Source organism: Ambystoma mexicanum, chromosome 6p (genome assembly GCF_040938575.1).
Source record: "Ambystoma mexicanum isolate Mex_15411 chromosome 6p, UKY_AmexF1_1, whole genome shotgun sequence".
NCBI lineage: Eukaryota > Metazoa > Chordata > Amphibia > Caudata > Ambystomatidae > Ambystoma > Ambystoma mexicanum.
Genome location: NC_090935.1, coordinates 247,564,237 through 247,579,631, shown reverse-complemented (window position 1 = coordinate 247,579,631; position 15,395 = coordinate 247,564,237). Strand labels below are relative to the sequence as shown.

At 41.2% G+C, this 15,395-nt stretch overlaps 1 protein-coding gene across 1 annotated transcript in view; it reads right to left on the bottom strand.

Annotated features, from left to right (window-relative positions):
* The window catches only part of C6PH18orf32 (chromosome 6p C18orf32 homolog), a 55,752-nt gene that overhangs the window by 8,725 nt on the left and 31,632 nt on the right, over positions 1 to 15,395 (bottom strand). The window contains exon 2 of the mRNA XM_069626955.1: positions 11,325 to 11,519. Within this exon, the coding sequence (XP_069483056.1) occupies positions 11,325 to 11,504 (180 nt within the window). The 5' untranslated portion in view covers positions 11,505 to 11,519. The remainder of the gene's footprint in view (positions 1 to 11,324; positions 11,520 to 15,395) is intronic.

Sequence of the window (15,395 nt, the reverse complement as noted above, 5' to 3'; positions counted from 1 at the left end):
TTAAACCTTTACAAAAAGACAAACATTTTCATCAACATAGAAAAGTTACAATTTAGAAAACAAACATACTATCCATAATCCGACATAACATTTTTAGACAGATTAGTTATCTCAACAACGAGCTAAAAGCATGATATTCTTAAGATTTAAAAAAAAAAACATTTAAAAGACATTACTTTCTTAATTTCGAAACACAGAATCAGATCCTAATGTGCTTCATCTCTTCCAGCAGTATCTTCATTATGCATGCAGTAAAACGCAGAGATACTGACATTATGTAAGGTTACAGATGTTTTTTAGAACTGCTGTGACTCTTATTTTTAAGACATTCGTATTGCCATGTCGTATCTGAAACCACAACAGCTCTCTGTTAACACAATGTAAGTGTTCAACAAATTGCTCAAAGTATTTAATACGTTGGTTCAGTAAGGCTGGACAAATTAGTAGTAAGTGCTGCAGTGTCTCTTCCATTCCTTCCTCTCTACAGAATCGACACCATCCCCATTCTTCACCAGCCAGCTTCCACCATTTAAAAATGTAATTGGTTCTTAAAACATCAAATCGGAATCTCATAAAACGTTGCGTAAGTCTCGAGAAGGATATTGCTCCAAATAGACTTCAAGTGTGGGATAAAAGTTCCAAAACAAATACATTTGGTTCGATATTTTTGATAGCATAACCGAAAGTACAGTGTGTTGCCAATCATGCCCTTTGATAATTTGTCACTTTCAGGGGATTCAAGATAAGTGTATCTACTGATAGACCCGTACTTTCGCATCATTTCATTTTGGTGGTTACAATATGTATTGCTACTATCATTTCCTTTAATTGCATATAACATATCAGGTGGGTTGGTTAGGCACTTTCTCCATAAACATAATTTTTTCCACTTATAATCGATTTCCACGATTGCAGGCCTAACTCGTATCTGATAGCCTCGTTTGAGACACATTTAGGTAATAAAAAAGAATCCCATATCAGACTCTCCAGATGTTTCAAGTAGTCGGAATCCTCTGTCCTGAAATTCCATCCCATACATCAGGCCTGGAAGTCCCTTCATATTAAAGAAGTTTTTGATTGGAACCAAGGTATATCTACAATATTTATTTCCTAATCTGCGCATTTGGCGTAGTATGCTCTCGGCTTTTGTCTTTAGTTGCTTTTTTATAATAGCAAGAGAGCCAGACCCTGTGAAGAAATATCCTAAATATTTGAAGCCACTCTGGCAGGGTATGCATTTACCTTCCACTGGTTTTGCCTAGGCATATAATGGTAGTTTTGGCAGCATTCATTTTCAGATGCAAATCAGATATAAACATAACAAAAGCATTGATCATCCTTTGAAAGCAGACTGAAAAAAAATCGGCATAAGATAACCCTTCCAATGGCATTATGCAAAGCTTCAGTGCGATCAAACCTTTAGTCTTTAGTGCTTTATCAGCACCACAAACAGATTAAATAATGTGGCTGCTAACATACATCCTTGGCGCAAACCGTTTTGGATGCAAATCTCGGATGTCAATAGCCCTTCTGAATTCAGCCTTACTTTTATTTTTGTCTCAGAGTACAAATCAATAATAATTTGCAAAAGGTGTTTGGGGATCTTCAGATCATTCAGTTTTGACCATAAAGTCGGCCTGTCAACAAGGTCAAAAGCCTTGCGTAGGTCCATGGCAGCTACAAAATACGGATTTCCATCTTTTTTTAACGCCTTAGAGAGCATGCTTTTCTTGATCAATCCTCCACAGTCTGTGCCTATGCCTTTTTTAAAGCCAATCTGTTTTATGTCAAGGATATCATTTTTTATTTATTTATTTTATTTAAACAGATTGTGTGGTTTCCTTATTTGAAACCTTTAACCTGAGCATGTCCATTCTTTCATCATGATTCTTCATTTGGTATACAGTATCTTAGTAGCAGTGCTTGGTAGCATCTTATTATTCCTGGGTTATGTTGTTGATCTCCTCTGGTTTCTTAAGGATTAAAATCACTAATTTTATGAGTGCTAATGTCGTTTTCATTTTTTCTCCTTCTACAAGAGTCCTCCACCACTCATCGGCATTCCTTGTCGTGCAGCTTCTAAGGATGTCCCCCAAGCACTGCTCGCGCTCTTTCCTTAAACCGGTACACTGTAGTATGAGGTGTTTCAGAGATTCTCTCTCTCCTTTTTTTTGCACATTCTGCAGCTTCCCCTGATGTCCAGCCTTTTTCTTCTTTGTAATATTTCTCCTGTTGGTAAAATGTTCAATTTGAATCTCAGGAAAAGGTCTCGGAAGTACCAATTGGGGAATAAAGTCAGATAGCTCGGGATCTCATTCAGCTTTCGTGGCTGTGCCCAGAAGTCTTCGTAACCTTTATATTTACAGTTATCTTCTTGGGTTTCGATCCAATCTGCCATGTATAGTTTCTTTTTAGTTTTGTCTGGGTTAATCCATAAATCATCCTCTGACTCGCTGAGGTTCACTAGGATCCCTCGACATGACTTTTGCCAGTCTGTTCGGATTACATCGGATTGATCTTTTAGGGCTTTTTTCAACACCCCAAATCCACCCATAGTGTTTTCCTCAAGACATTTCCAATAGAAACAGTGTTTTCCATACCACTATTGTTTTGAGTGATGTCAGAGCCAGCTCTCTTCTTATCTGCTGTATTGGGGCCGATTTAGGCAGCTGTAAAGCTTTTCTCCAAAACAGACGCTCCAGGATTGACCATGTTTGAGCTTGTAAGGGGACTGGTGATTCTACCCCATATGTTAGTATTGGCACCACTTTCGTCCTATAAAAGGCTATTAGAGGTGATAAGGTAAATCTGCAGTATCTTTTACGCAGAATTCTCCGTTGGGCAGCTAGATTGATTGCTTTTCTTTTTAGCCCAGCTATTCTTGGCGTATTGTTCTTCGTGTTGTCTATACAGACTCCTAAGTACGTGAATGCTGCGACTTCCAGAATTTTTTTGTTTCTCAGAGACCATCCTAGTTTTTTCCCCTCTGGCTTTATTACCTCCTGGGCCTAACTTCAGAATTCTTGATTTTTCTGGGTTTATAACCAGGTCATTTGAGTCCACATACGACTGTAATGATGTAAGCTGTCTTTGCAAGCCGATTTGGGTTTGGTCCATCAGGACGATATCATCTGCGTAAAGCAGTCTCCCAATCGGTGTTCCTGCTATTTTTGGTGGAAAGCAGCAGGTGGACTCAAATGAATCTTTCAGATCTGACGTGAACAGGTTGTACAGTTCCGGTGCCAGCGGGCATCCTTGCTTTAAGCCCATTTTTATCTGAATTTTGTCTGTTAGTGTACCCGCTGTATCCAGTCTGACTCTGATGCTTGTGTCCGTGTACAAGTCCTTGATGTTCTCCACCAGTGACTGAGGGCATTCCCAGTTCTCCATTTTCTTCCATAGTTTGGCTCTTTTTATGGTGTCGAAAGCTTTCGGCAAGTCTACAAACGCGATGTAGATTCCTTGTTTTTTTTTCCTTTGTGTTCTGGCTTTCAATAAGTTAATCAGGAAAATGTTGAGTGCTGTGCCTCTCCCTTTCACAAAACCTGATTGCCAAGGATCACGACGTCCACTTTGCTGTACCCAGTGGTTTAATGCTTTCAATAGTGTGGACGCGAAGACCTTCCCCACCACGTCCAGTAATGCAATCGGTCTGTAGTTGTCTGCTGATGTTCTGAGCCCCTTTTTGGAAATGGGTAGCACTACTGCCTTTCGCCAGGAATCCGGGATTTTTTCTGTTAATATGTAGTTGAATAGAAGTTGAAGGAATTTGGCCCATTCACCTATGTTGCTTTTCAGTATTACATTTGTGAGCCCGTCGGGCCCTAGGGCTCTCGAGTCTTTCAATTTTTTCAGGATGTTTTCTATTTCCTCAATACTGATATCTATTACTGCCTCATTTTTGTTTGTCGATGATTTCCGCTTTGGGTCGATGTAAATTTCCCCTTGCAGCTGTGTATAATACTTAACCCACGATGAAGCACTTATTGGGTTCATTTGACTCATTGCTTGAGGCTTCTCCGCTTCGTTGATAATTGCCCAAATTTCAGCTGTGTTTTTAGATCTTATTTTCCCCAATATTCTTTCTGCGTCCTGGTTTAGCAATGTCTTCTTGTGTAAGTGTAACCAGTTTCTGTACTTTTGTTTTAACTTATGTATCTCTTTACTCCAGTTGTCGCGTTTGGTCTTTTTTAGTCGTCTAATATCTCTCCTTAATGCTTTTTTCGTTTCTCGTATGCGACTGTCATACTGATGTTGGTGAGTCGTTGTTTGATGGTTACTTCCAAGCTTCCTTTCTGTAACAAATGCTCTGAAAAGCGGGGTGTAGTCAATCCTTTTTTGGCTTTGTTCGTTTTCAAGCATCAAGATCATTTGTTTTAGGTTATGGTTTAATTCTCTTGTTTTCTCAGGTCTGATCCTTAAAGTAATACCCCTTTGGTCTATGACCACCTTCTGGTTGTAGGTTCCAATCTTGTTATTGCTTATGTTTTTGCACGTCAGTTTTAACAGATTGTGCTCACTTTCTACTGTTGGAATTACTTTCAAGGTCTGGATGTTATCTGACAAGTTGCTTGAAATGCAAATGTAATCCAGGATCTCTACCGATTGTGTTCCCTTCCAAGTAGGTTTTGCTGGTTGGTCCCCCTTCACCTTTCCATTCAGAACGACACAGTCCCTTGATTGTACCATACGATTCCACATTGTTCCTCTTTTTTCCCTTTGCTGAGCCAGTTGTTGTATCGTATTCGGGTTGGTTGTCCTTGTTCAGGCATGAACAATTTAGATCTCCTGCCAATATGAATATTGGATCAGTCCATTTTTCTCTTTGTTCATCAATTAGTTCTGCTATTTTATCTGGTAGGTTTTCGTTTGATAAATTTGTTGGGTTCCAGTATATGTTGATCAATATTAGTATTTTACTGGCTTTTTTGTCCAGCTGTAACACTACCATCTGGATGAATAAATTTGGGTTTGACTCCTCCAGGACTTGCCAATCCAGATCGTTTTTGATGGCTATAAGTAGGCCTGACATGGGTCTGCCTTTTTGACCTTTGACCGCTGGATTTAGCAGAACCACGTAACCTTCCAGTGTCAGTGGTTGCAACAGCCATGTTTCTTGTAGGCACAACACACTAAAGTTCTCTTTTTGAAGCGCTCCCTTAGTAAAAAGGTGGGCAGAGCCTCTAGTGTTCCAACTTCCCAGGCTCCATGAACCCACACTTTTTACTGTTTTATGTTATTGGGTGTTTATTTTGTCATCAATCATGTTTTTCAACCATTTCCACCTTGCCGCTTCATTTCCTTCTCCTTGATGTTGACTTCTATTGTTTGAGCTTTGTGTGTTCTGGTTGCCCCTTCTCACTACTGATGTTCTATTTGTTTTAACACTACTGGTCTCTCTGTCTTTTCTTTTGATCTGTCTCAGAGTGTTTCTTTACTCTCTCCTGGGTTTTTAGGACTTCGTCACTTTCTTGTAAGTCAAAACCCATTGGTCTTAATTGCGGGGCTTGTGGTAATTGTCTCACCAGATTTGATCTTGTGTGCAGAATTACTTTATCAGTGCGATCTCCCTCGACGAATTCCACAATCGCCAGGTCGTCTGTTGTAATTAGTGTTAATGCCGGTATATGGTGGAGTAATCTTATTACATTGGTTCTGTTGAGAATTAGTCGGTCTTCATAATGAAGGATACGTTCTAGGACAAGCCCCGGTTGTTTGTAACTGTCACCAGCACTTGTTTTACGCGGTTGATGCTGTAGGTCTCTTTCCTCCTCTTTTAGTTGATGCCGATCTCTTTCCTCCATCTCGGTCCGCTTTTTGCTGCATCTTGTTTCACTTTCCCGACTGGTTCCGGGTCTCAGACCGTCCCCCGTTCCTTTCTCGACCTCTACGTTCACTCTTCTGAGTTTCACTTAGATCCCGTTTTTTTCTCAAGGCATCCTTTTCTGTATGAGTATCTGGAACTTTTTTGTTGTCTCCCTGTGTCTCGTTTTCGGTCTGTATTGACATTATAGATGTGGTATCACTCTCACTATAGTCTGTATGCTCCTCACTCAAGGAGTCTTCTGCCTCTGTATTTACCTCTTCGAAGCCTCTTATTCCCTGTTTGTCTTCATCATCTGAGACCGGGTATGTAGAGAGATCCAGCAGGTCATTTTCAGGACAATCTTCGATTTCTAAGATCTTTTGTCCTTCAGTCTTTTGTTCTGTTCTGACCTTTTTCTTGTTGTTTCTTAGCTGGTCAATTATACTAGGTTGTTCTTTTGGTATTGTCAAATTTTTCATAACTGCCCGGCTTTTGCTACTGCTTGTGGCTTTTACTGGTGGTTGATTTTTCTGTTTTTTAGTGGGTCCTGTGATCTTGTGATGACCCCCTGATTTGTTGTCTGCGGGCCCGTTGTTCTTCGTTTTTATTTGGTTATCTGATTTTTTTCCCTCCTGTGTTTGTGTCTCTTGTTTTAAAGATCTCACACACGTTCCCCTTTTTCTTTCCTTTCTCCCGACACTTACCCGTAGTGGTGGGGTCTTCAGGCCTTGTTGTCGATTGTTTACTAGAGATAGCCTCCACTATTTCTGTAGAATTGTTCAGCCCTTCCCTGGCACTTCTGTTTAGGGTTTTTTTTTCCCACTTCAGTCTCTAGTGATTTCGTTGGCTCATTTCTTATATCTGGATCAGATGATGTGCTCTTTGATTTTTCTCTCAAAAGATTATTGCTGGTGCAGTCCTCAGCCAGGGTGGGTCCGTCTTCGTTTTGTTTTGCCTCCCCCTTCTCTTCACTTTGGGCTGCCCGCGGTCCCGTAACAGACGCACTTTGGGTTTCTGCGACCTCTTCTACGTTTACCGGTGTTGGCGTGGACCTTTCTCCTTTGTTTTCTTGCTCGTTGGATCCAGTTTTGTTTTCTTTTTCTATGATTGGGCTGACCTCTTGTGTGGTCATTATTCCAGAGTCTTTCCTTATCGGTTCCTTGCTTTTTGGATTTGACTTCCCTAGTTCTCTCTTTTAGTATAGGTTCGATTATGTCATGTAGCAGTTGGGTGACGTTGGCAGTACTGTTGTCCAAGTTGTTTTGGATTGCTGAGATAAAGCCCTCCACAAATATTGTTTTAGTGTGAACCATAGCAAGTATTGTAGAGTGATCTCTTAGTGTGTCCGCGATATCCACGTACAATTTCATGAAGGGTGCTAGGACACCTGACAAAGTTGCGACCATTAGGAAATTGTCTTCCATTGTTCGGCCTGATATGGCCCGTCTACGCTTCCCACTTGGTTTGGTGGCAACGTTTGCGTCAATTTGTCTTCAGTAGCTACTTTGGCACTCGTTCCTTTTGCTTTGTCAACATTTTTGATTCCTGTAAACTTATCTCTTAATGCGTTCTCCATGTCCATTGACGTTTCCAACAAAACTGCGTCTGATATTTCCACTCCTATCGTTTTCTTTAATTGATTCGTACAGGCGGAGCTCCTGCTGCCAAAACTGAGGCTAAGGGTATGTCATACGTTTACTCGGGTTACTATGGTTCCTCCATTTGTGATGGTTGGAGTTTTAGTCCCCCCTTTTGTTAGGTTTATTGGCAATGGTCCTGCAGTAAATGGTTTCCATATAATGCTTCTAGGGGCACCTTCCTTTTGGTTGGTCGGGTATTTCGTCCTCTTAACTGTATATCTGGCTGGGGGGGCTAAGCTGGTTCCTTGGGTTTGCTCCCTCATAGACTTCCGACTTTGCTGACTCCATCCACGGGCTTTCTTCTTCTGCCTCGGAGTTTGAGTTTTTTTCTTTTCAGGATCTTCTGTACGTGATGCTCCCCCGATGTTGGTAAGTTCGATTTTTCTATCCCACTGGATGCAGCCCCTAGACTGGCGTTGTCACCTATGCTTGCCTCGTTTGGGCTTGCCCAATGCTCAATAGTAGAAACGTTCCATGTTGTTAAATTTGGCGAACTGACCAGATTTTGCGTTTGGGTTTCTACTGGTTTATCTATGGTTTTTTGTGTGACCTGATTTACCGAATGCTCAGCGGCCGTCTGTAGGCTTCCTGCTACAATTTCGATGTCATCCATGGCGGCTCCCGTGACTTTGGGCGTTTCCCCAGTATTGGGTGCCCTCAGCCCGTTATCTATGTATAGAGCTGTGCTTGCTCCAATTTTCAATTGAATGTTAAAGGGGCAAGGGTTTTCGTTTAATAGGGGATCAGGGACCTCGAACTGTAGTTCTTCCTCCGGAGCCCAGGAGGGGGTGGAATAGGTGATATCTGTGTCCCCAGCTGTGCCCTCAGTCCCTCCAGTTTGTTCATTGTCTCTCCTTAAGAGCATTTTATATCCGTGCTCTTCTTCACTTAATCCAGATGACCCGTGTAGAAAGAAAAAGGAAAAAAAAAAAAAAAAAGGGAAGGAAGGCTTACCTTCCTTTGTGTTTTGAAGTTTAGAAGATCTTTTACGGCGCTGGGGTCTAGCACTCCACCTACACTCTGACACCCGGACACTCTGACACCCGGACACTCTGACACCCGGACACTCTGACACCCGGACACTCTGACACCCGGACACTCTGCTACGCTTCGCTTGACTTCCAGTTTATGAAGCAAGCAGGCGTAGGGAGGTGGAGCGTCAGTGCAGGCAGGGCAACAGCAAGTGAAAGCAGACTCCTGTGTCTGCGAAGTGAAAGCAGACTCCAATGTAAAGTTCCAAGTCAGCAAAAAAAAAAAAAAAAAAAAAAAGTTTTCCAGCAGTGATTTCTAGCAGCAGTCCCAAGAAATCCTCACAGTGTTCACGGCACACCAGACACTCTGACACACTCATGATATCATTATGCTTAATCCATTCCTGCAATTCTTCTAAACCAATGAATGAAAAAAAATGTTGATTCAGGATCACTAACGGCAATAGGCCGGTAGCTGTCCGGTTCTAGTCTCGAACCTTTTTTAAAAACAGGAATAACTAAAGCAAGTTTCCATGACTCAGGTATGGTTTTTGTCATTAAAATATCTCTGTATAAAATATGCAGGATTTTGGACCATAGGCTAATATCAGATTTAGTATTAAATTGGATAGATTATTGGGTCCGGGTGACCCAGAGTATTTGGATTTTTTTATAATACGTGCGATATTCAGAATGGAGATATCCAGAGACCAATTGCAAACTCCATAATTGTCATCTGTACAGCTACCATTGTTACAAACATATCTTCAAGAAATGATCACACCTTCTTCTCTCGCTAATTTGGGTATATTGAATATCTTTTTGTGTTAAGTCAACATTGTTAACAATTTTTCGAGATGTCTTTTCCCTTAATGGCATTTAGCATTTTTTTCACAATCTTTCTGAGCTCTTAAATACCTGTGGCCGATCGCCCAATTCTTATAATGTTGTTTGACTTTTTTAATCCGATTGGCTGATTGACCGCTAAAGTCGTTTTCTCTCAGAATCCTACGGATATATCTTTCTTCATCATTATTTTGCAGTCGCGTACTTCGATATCAAAGGAGAGTTTGGGAATAGATCTAATTAGCTTTTTTCAGATCCTTACTTTCTGTGGCATGTAATCTAATATGATTAATGTGTTCTGTAAAGATGTTTGTACCAAAATACCATGCACGCTCTTCAGTAGACATCTCATAGAAGTCCTGTACTAATACAGAGGTAAATCTCTTAGTTTTGGAATAGGTCCATTTTATTCTATTACCTTTAGGGTTTACTCAGACCTTCAGTATACTTTGAGGTTTGTTCGGTTAGGGATATAAACCACAGTTTAATGTGTAACAGCTTGTGATCACTAGTAGGCATATCAATAGTTATCAAATCAGACTATTTGTCAAGACCGATGGTCACAAACATATAATCCAGAATTGAGGCACACCCTCTAGCCGCCCATGTATCACATTCATTAGTTATTTTAGACATTCCCATGATTTCAATAAAGTTACACCATATCGCTCCTCCAAGTTTGAGGTTACCTGGGCCAGCTTCTGATTTGGAAGTATCTAGGTTAGCTGTCAGAATCAAATTATCCATGTCTTTGTGACTAATATTGCAATCCACATTCAGACACCAGCTATAATTACAAAGCCATTCATGTGTAGCTTACGCCATTCATCGATTATCTTACTCAAATTAATCAATTCATTTTTCAGCTGTGTTTTAGTGTATTTCAGAGGATTCCAATAAACATTAATAATAAGTATGTACATTTTCGTTCCATTCTGAGATCTCATAGGTCACAGCCAAGAACGAGTTTAGACTCAACCATTTGTCAGTTACCAGGGCCTGCAGAGACCGTTTACAGGCAGTAATCATACCACCCATAGGTCGACCTCTAAGACCCTTGATGGCTGGCAACTGTATCACATCAAACCCTTCCGAGAGTAACGTTTTGGAAGCCCAGTTTTCTTGCAGCAGTAAAAAAAAAAAATCATACGTTTGTAAAACATCAGTCACTTTGTCATTTTGACGAAGGTGGAGATAGCCTCTGGAGTTCCAGGAGGCAAAGGTGATATTCCTCGCATAGCTAGAGAGGCTTTCAAGGATAGAGTTAAAATGACATACGTACTTCATTTTTATAACGAACGCATGCATGACAATACATGTACTCTAAATGGCAACAAACGAAACACAGAGTACATCTTCACCATTCGTTATTATCTGGAATGCACCACAACTGCACAAGCACTAAGCACATCCTTAAACATCATTATCTTCACCAACAGGAAAAACAAATCTTCCCTACAAATAAATTACAAGCTGATGAGTCTGGGAATTCTGTCACCTGGCCTCATATTTATAGTTGTTGGCTGGCACCTTGAAACCTGATACAATCTGTTTGTAACAGCAGTGTCGGTCCTAAACAAAACTATAGCTTGGAAACTGTACTCATAACATACGTAAACGATTAAGCAACTGCTGTGCAAATGTGTATGGTGTTACCGCATCCAAAGATTGTGGAAGAGTTTAAACTTTGTGACATTACAGCGTGACTTGTCCTATAACAGATTTGTATCCCGTTGCTTTCCCAAATGGGCATCGACATATGGGAACATATTTCATCAATATCACATTTTATTTCGACGTATTGAAAAGTACCATACAACAAAAAGTTACATATATGCACTTTAAAAATCATTTGAACTAAAAAGAACCAAAAAAGGTTTATGTTCGGCTAAAAAAAAAAAAGCCAAATCTTCCCCTTCTATTATGCTATGCATTGAAGTATAGTGACAAGTGCAGCTGAAAGGAGAGTGCTGACAAGGAACTATCTTTATGAAAATGAAAGCAGAACAATCATGTAGATTAAAGGCCCAACATTGATCAGCTCTCATTGACTGCCCTTACCTGAGAATTTCCATTGCACTTTTCCTGGGTATTTTTACATTGTGGTCCTGACTCAGAGACAGCTTTCTTTGGCCATATGTGGTTGATTAAAGGAGCAATGTAGGGGTAGATGTACGGTTCCAGGAACTTCTTGTATACCCAGAGCAGGACTGGCACCACGATACATGGAATGCACACCATATTGAGACAAAAATCCTGCATTTGCAAAAACACAGAAAAGGAACACAATCAGCTAACATTTTGTAAATATTGAATGCTAAAACGAACTTTAGGGACTAGTGGCAGTCAAGCATATTCATCAGTACCACATGCTGATCTTGTTACGTCAATTCTCTAAAAGTTACTGCAGCTTCCCATTATGACTGGATACAGCACATTTAGTCCCAAAGAAGCCCAAACATTTATCTCACAATGAAAAATAAAAGTTCTAATGTTTAGGTTGTAACAGATGTTCCACAGGACCTACTACTGCCAATCTGAAAGTGGACTCTAGTTTGTTGCAGAAACAAAGGCTCCACAAAGCTGAGCGAACTTCGAAGTTATTTTGTCTACTTTAAGTAAAGGCAGTACACTCCAAGAAAAGACAAATGGGACATTTTAATGTTTTTGGAAGTTATCCGTCATTCCTGCGATTTAGTCTTATGCTCTTGTACTTTTGAAAACCATTAACACCTGAAAGAAAAAAGTGGGCATAACTAGTTTTGAAAGCATGCTATACAAAGAGCCTCTTACTTACACCCACACAAACGCCCACATACCAACACTACAACAACTACAAGTATGCCAGCTCTACAAATTCTGTGCACATTTCCTGCTGGCACATGCTTCTGCTATACTTTCCTGAGCATTAGCTGAAGAAGAGTAATTATGCCACTTCACCAAAACTCTAGCGAATTAAATTTCTGGTAAATGAGGCCAATCATGATGGTCACATATCGGTTCACTGGTCCATGATAAAGGGGTGGTGGGTGCCAATTGTCTTTAGAGACAGGTGTAGTAGCAGTCACGTAGAAACACTTTTAATCTCTTACACAGATCAATTTAAATTGCATTATCTGGAGGTGACCTTACAGTCTGTTTAGAACAGAGTTGTCAAACTCAGACAGGAAGCCAGTACTACTTATGTTCTGTAACTTTGGCTCTATGGAAACTAAAAGCATGATAATACACTGTAGCGGCTGGTGACCTTTGAAAGTGGTCAGTGCATGCAAGCACAATGAACGAGACTAACACCAAGGAGGGTCCAGGGTGGACTGCTCACCCTAGAAATGTAACAAAAAGGTGGATTTTACAACACAGATTTCAGAGGCAATTGGATAAATGACATGGATTTAAAAATACTTTTGGTGCAGAAAGATAAATATACTGCAATATTTCAGATGCCAGATTACCATTACTAAACAGGGCTTTTGACTGCAGCAAATACCTCATAACGGAAAATGTTAGTGGGACTTGCATTATCTTAAAAAGGGCTTACAAGAGCTGCCTGTCAAACTGCATTTTTAATTTATTTTGTGGCATACTATTTTTAATTACACCATTCATGCAAGGTAAACTTGGAATGCATTTTTAAGTAAGGGTGCAGTACTGAAGGAAGCAAATACTTCAACAGCAATATTGCACTAGGCACTTGATGGAACGTGAGCTAGTAGTAGATTCAATGTTTATACAGATATTGAACGGTTTTCATATGTGCCATCCTCCTTGTGATATGTTCCAGACCACAATGTTTAAGAACATTTGCGTACATCTTGCTAAGCTCAGAATAATGGTCTTTCCGCTTTATAAATGGTACCACATTCTTACCGAACGAATGCAGGGGGAAATTTAGGTGGAGAAAAGAAACTAGAAAGAACAGAAGAGTTCAGAAAACTAAAGTAAAGAAAAGAGGCACAAATAAGGACAATGGAGAAGGAAGGTAACAATATTAAGAGGAGACTAGGAAAAGAAGGCACAGCACCAATATTTATTTTCAAAGCTACTAACTTGGTCCAACAGAAAAACAACGTTTGAGGAAGGCTTTATATTAATGACACTGTACGTTATATCTATGGAGGAATCCATTAGCTTTTCTCCAATAGACAAATATGGCAGATAGTTGCAAAGCAATATTGGATTTCCATTTAACACAACTGTTTTAGATTACTCCGAGCAATACAGAAGTTGGCAGCTGTTTAAACCACATAGTATGAAATAATCTTTCTGCAATCTGCAGTTTTTGAAGGTTTCATCTCAGATTTTAAAGACTAAAGCTCAGCAGATTGGAGATATTGAAAAAGGCCAACGTAGACCAAGGACCAATAACCTGGCTTGCATCCACATGCAGATTAGCAGAAAACGTGCTTCAATCTTGAATTATGAAGCTAAGGACATGCTTATTCCAGTGCAGCAACATGAATATTCTCCAACATGTTTTATCTCCACTATGAATCGGCGGGGGCGGAAAAAGGAGCTCAAACTATTCCTACTTCACTCCAGCTACTACTGGCCCCTTGTATTGATGCTCAGATGAACCTTTACATAAAAATAACCGTCAAACAGGAGCGGAATGACATGCCCACCATACACTTTTCAAACTGTACTCCATTTCTCCAGTCCTCTGACCGATGAGAGTTGTATTCAGGCATTTTCAGTGCTCAAGTCTTCAACTTTGCCTGTCAGCATTTAACAGTCTGCAAAGTAACATCTGAGCCAATAATTATATTGATGACCTAGTAAAAGTAGTATTCCGTGGTTATGTTGATATTGTATTTTGCAATAAAAGTTACCACCTTCAATAGCGCCTGCCATGAATCACAAGGTCCTCACGCCAAAATCCTAAAATGTCAGTATGATATGGTATTTATAACGTGCCTATACACAAGTGTTTCAAGGGGGGGAAGGGGGGGAAGGGGGGGGGGAGGGAGAGAGGGAGAGAGGGAGAGAGGGAGAGAGGGAGAGAGGGAGAGAGGGAGAGAGGGAGAGAGGGAGATATATATATATAGGGGGTACAAAGGGACAACAGACAACGATCCTACTAGGCCAGGTGTCATTCAGATCGCGCAAGTTGATGGGAGGGGGGAGGCGTCCGAGGGGGAGGGCGGAAGGGGGAAGTGCAATACAAGGGGTAGTGGAATAAATGAAACAGCCATATGCTGCCAAGTGCAAGGTAAGTGCTGGTAGGGGGACTGTAGGGCGACAAACAGTCCCTTGGTGCAGGGAAGGCAGTGCAGGTGTGCAGCTGGCAGTGCCTGCGTCCAAATCAGACAGAGTGGGCAGGTGGTTTTGAACAGTGCAGATTTAGCCAGGAATTCAGCAGGTGAGAGAGGGAGAGAAAGCGGAAGCAAAGAGGAAGGTTTTGAGGTGCTTATGAACCAGAGATGGTTCTCATCAAGTTTCAGGGAAGAGAGAGAGAAAGAGAATGAGAGAGAAAGAGAGAGAGAGAAAGAGAGAGAGAGAAAGAGAGAGAGAGAACGAGAGAGAGAGAGAAAAAGAAAGAGAAAAAGAGAGAGAAAAAGAGAGAGAAAAAGAGAGAGAGAAAAAGAGAGTCGAAGATAACCAAGATTCTTAGCCTTGTAGGTGGGAGCAAGAAGTGGGCCGAGAGAGGCCGGCCATAGGGCTGCAGGGAAGGTGGCAGTGCCGATGAGTAGGATCTCAGTCTTACTGGCATTAAGGCAGAGGTCATTGGCGGCACACCAATCCTGGATAGCAGACAAACAGTCAGAGATGAGGGGAGGAGGAGGCCGAGGGTAGCCTGCAAATGAGCTGTGCGTCATCCGCATTGCACTGAAAGTTGGGGCAGAGAGTGGCAATGCGGTGGGCAAGGAATGCCAGGTACTGGTTGAACAGCCAGGGAGCGAGGTTAGATTCCTGGGGGACACCACAGGTAGAGAAAAAGATGAAGGACCCAAGTTGGACCTGACAGGGTCGGTCAGAGGGGAAAGAAGTCAGCCATGCCAGAGCCTGACTGGTGATACCCAGGTTATCATGGAGACGGTTGAGCAGGATGGCATGGTTGACGGTGTCAAAGGCAGAGGAGAGATCAAGCAAGATGAGGATGCAAGGGGTATTGGAGTCAAGGTTGGAGAGCAG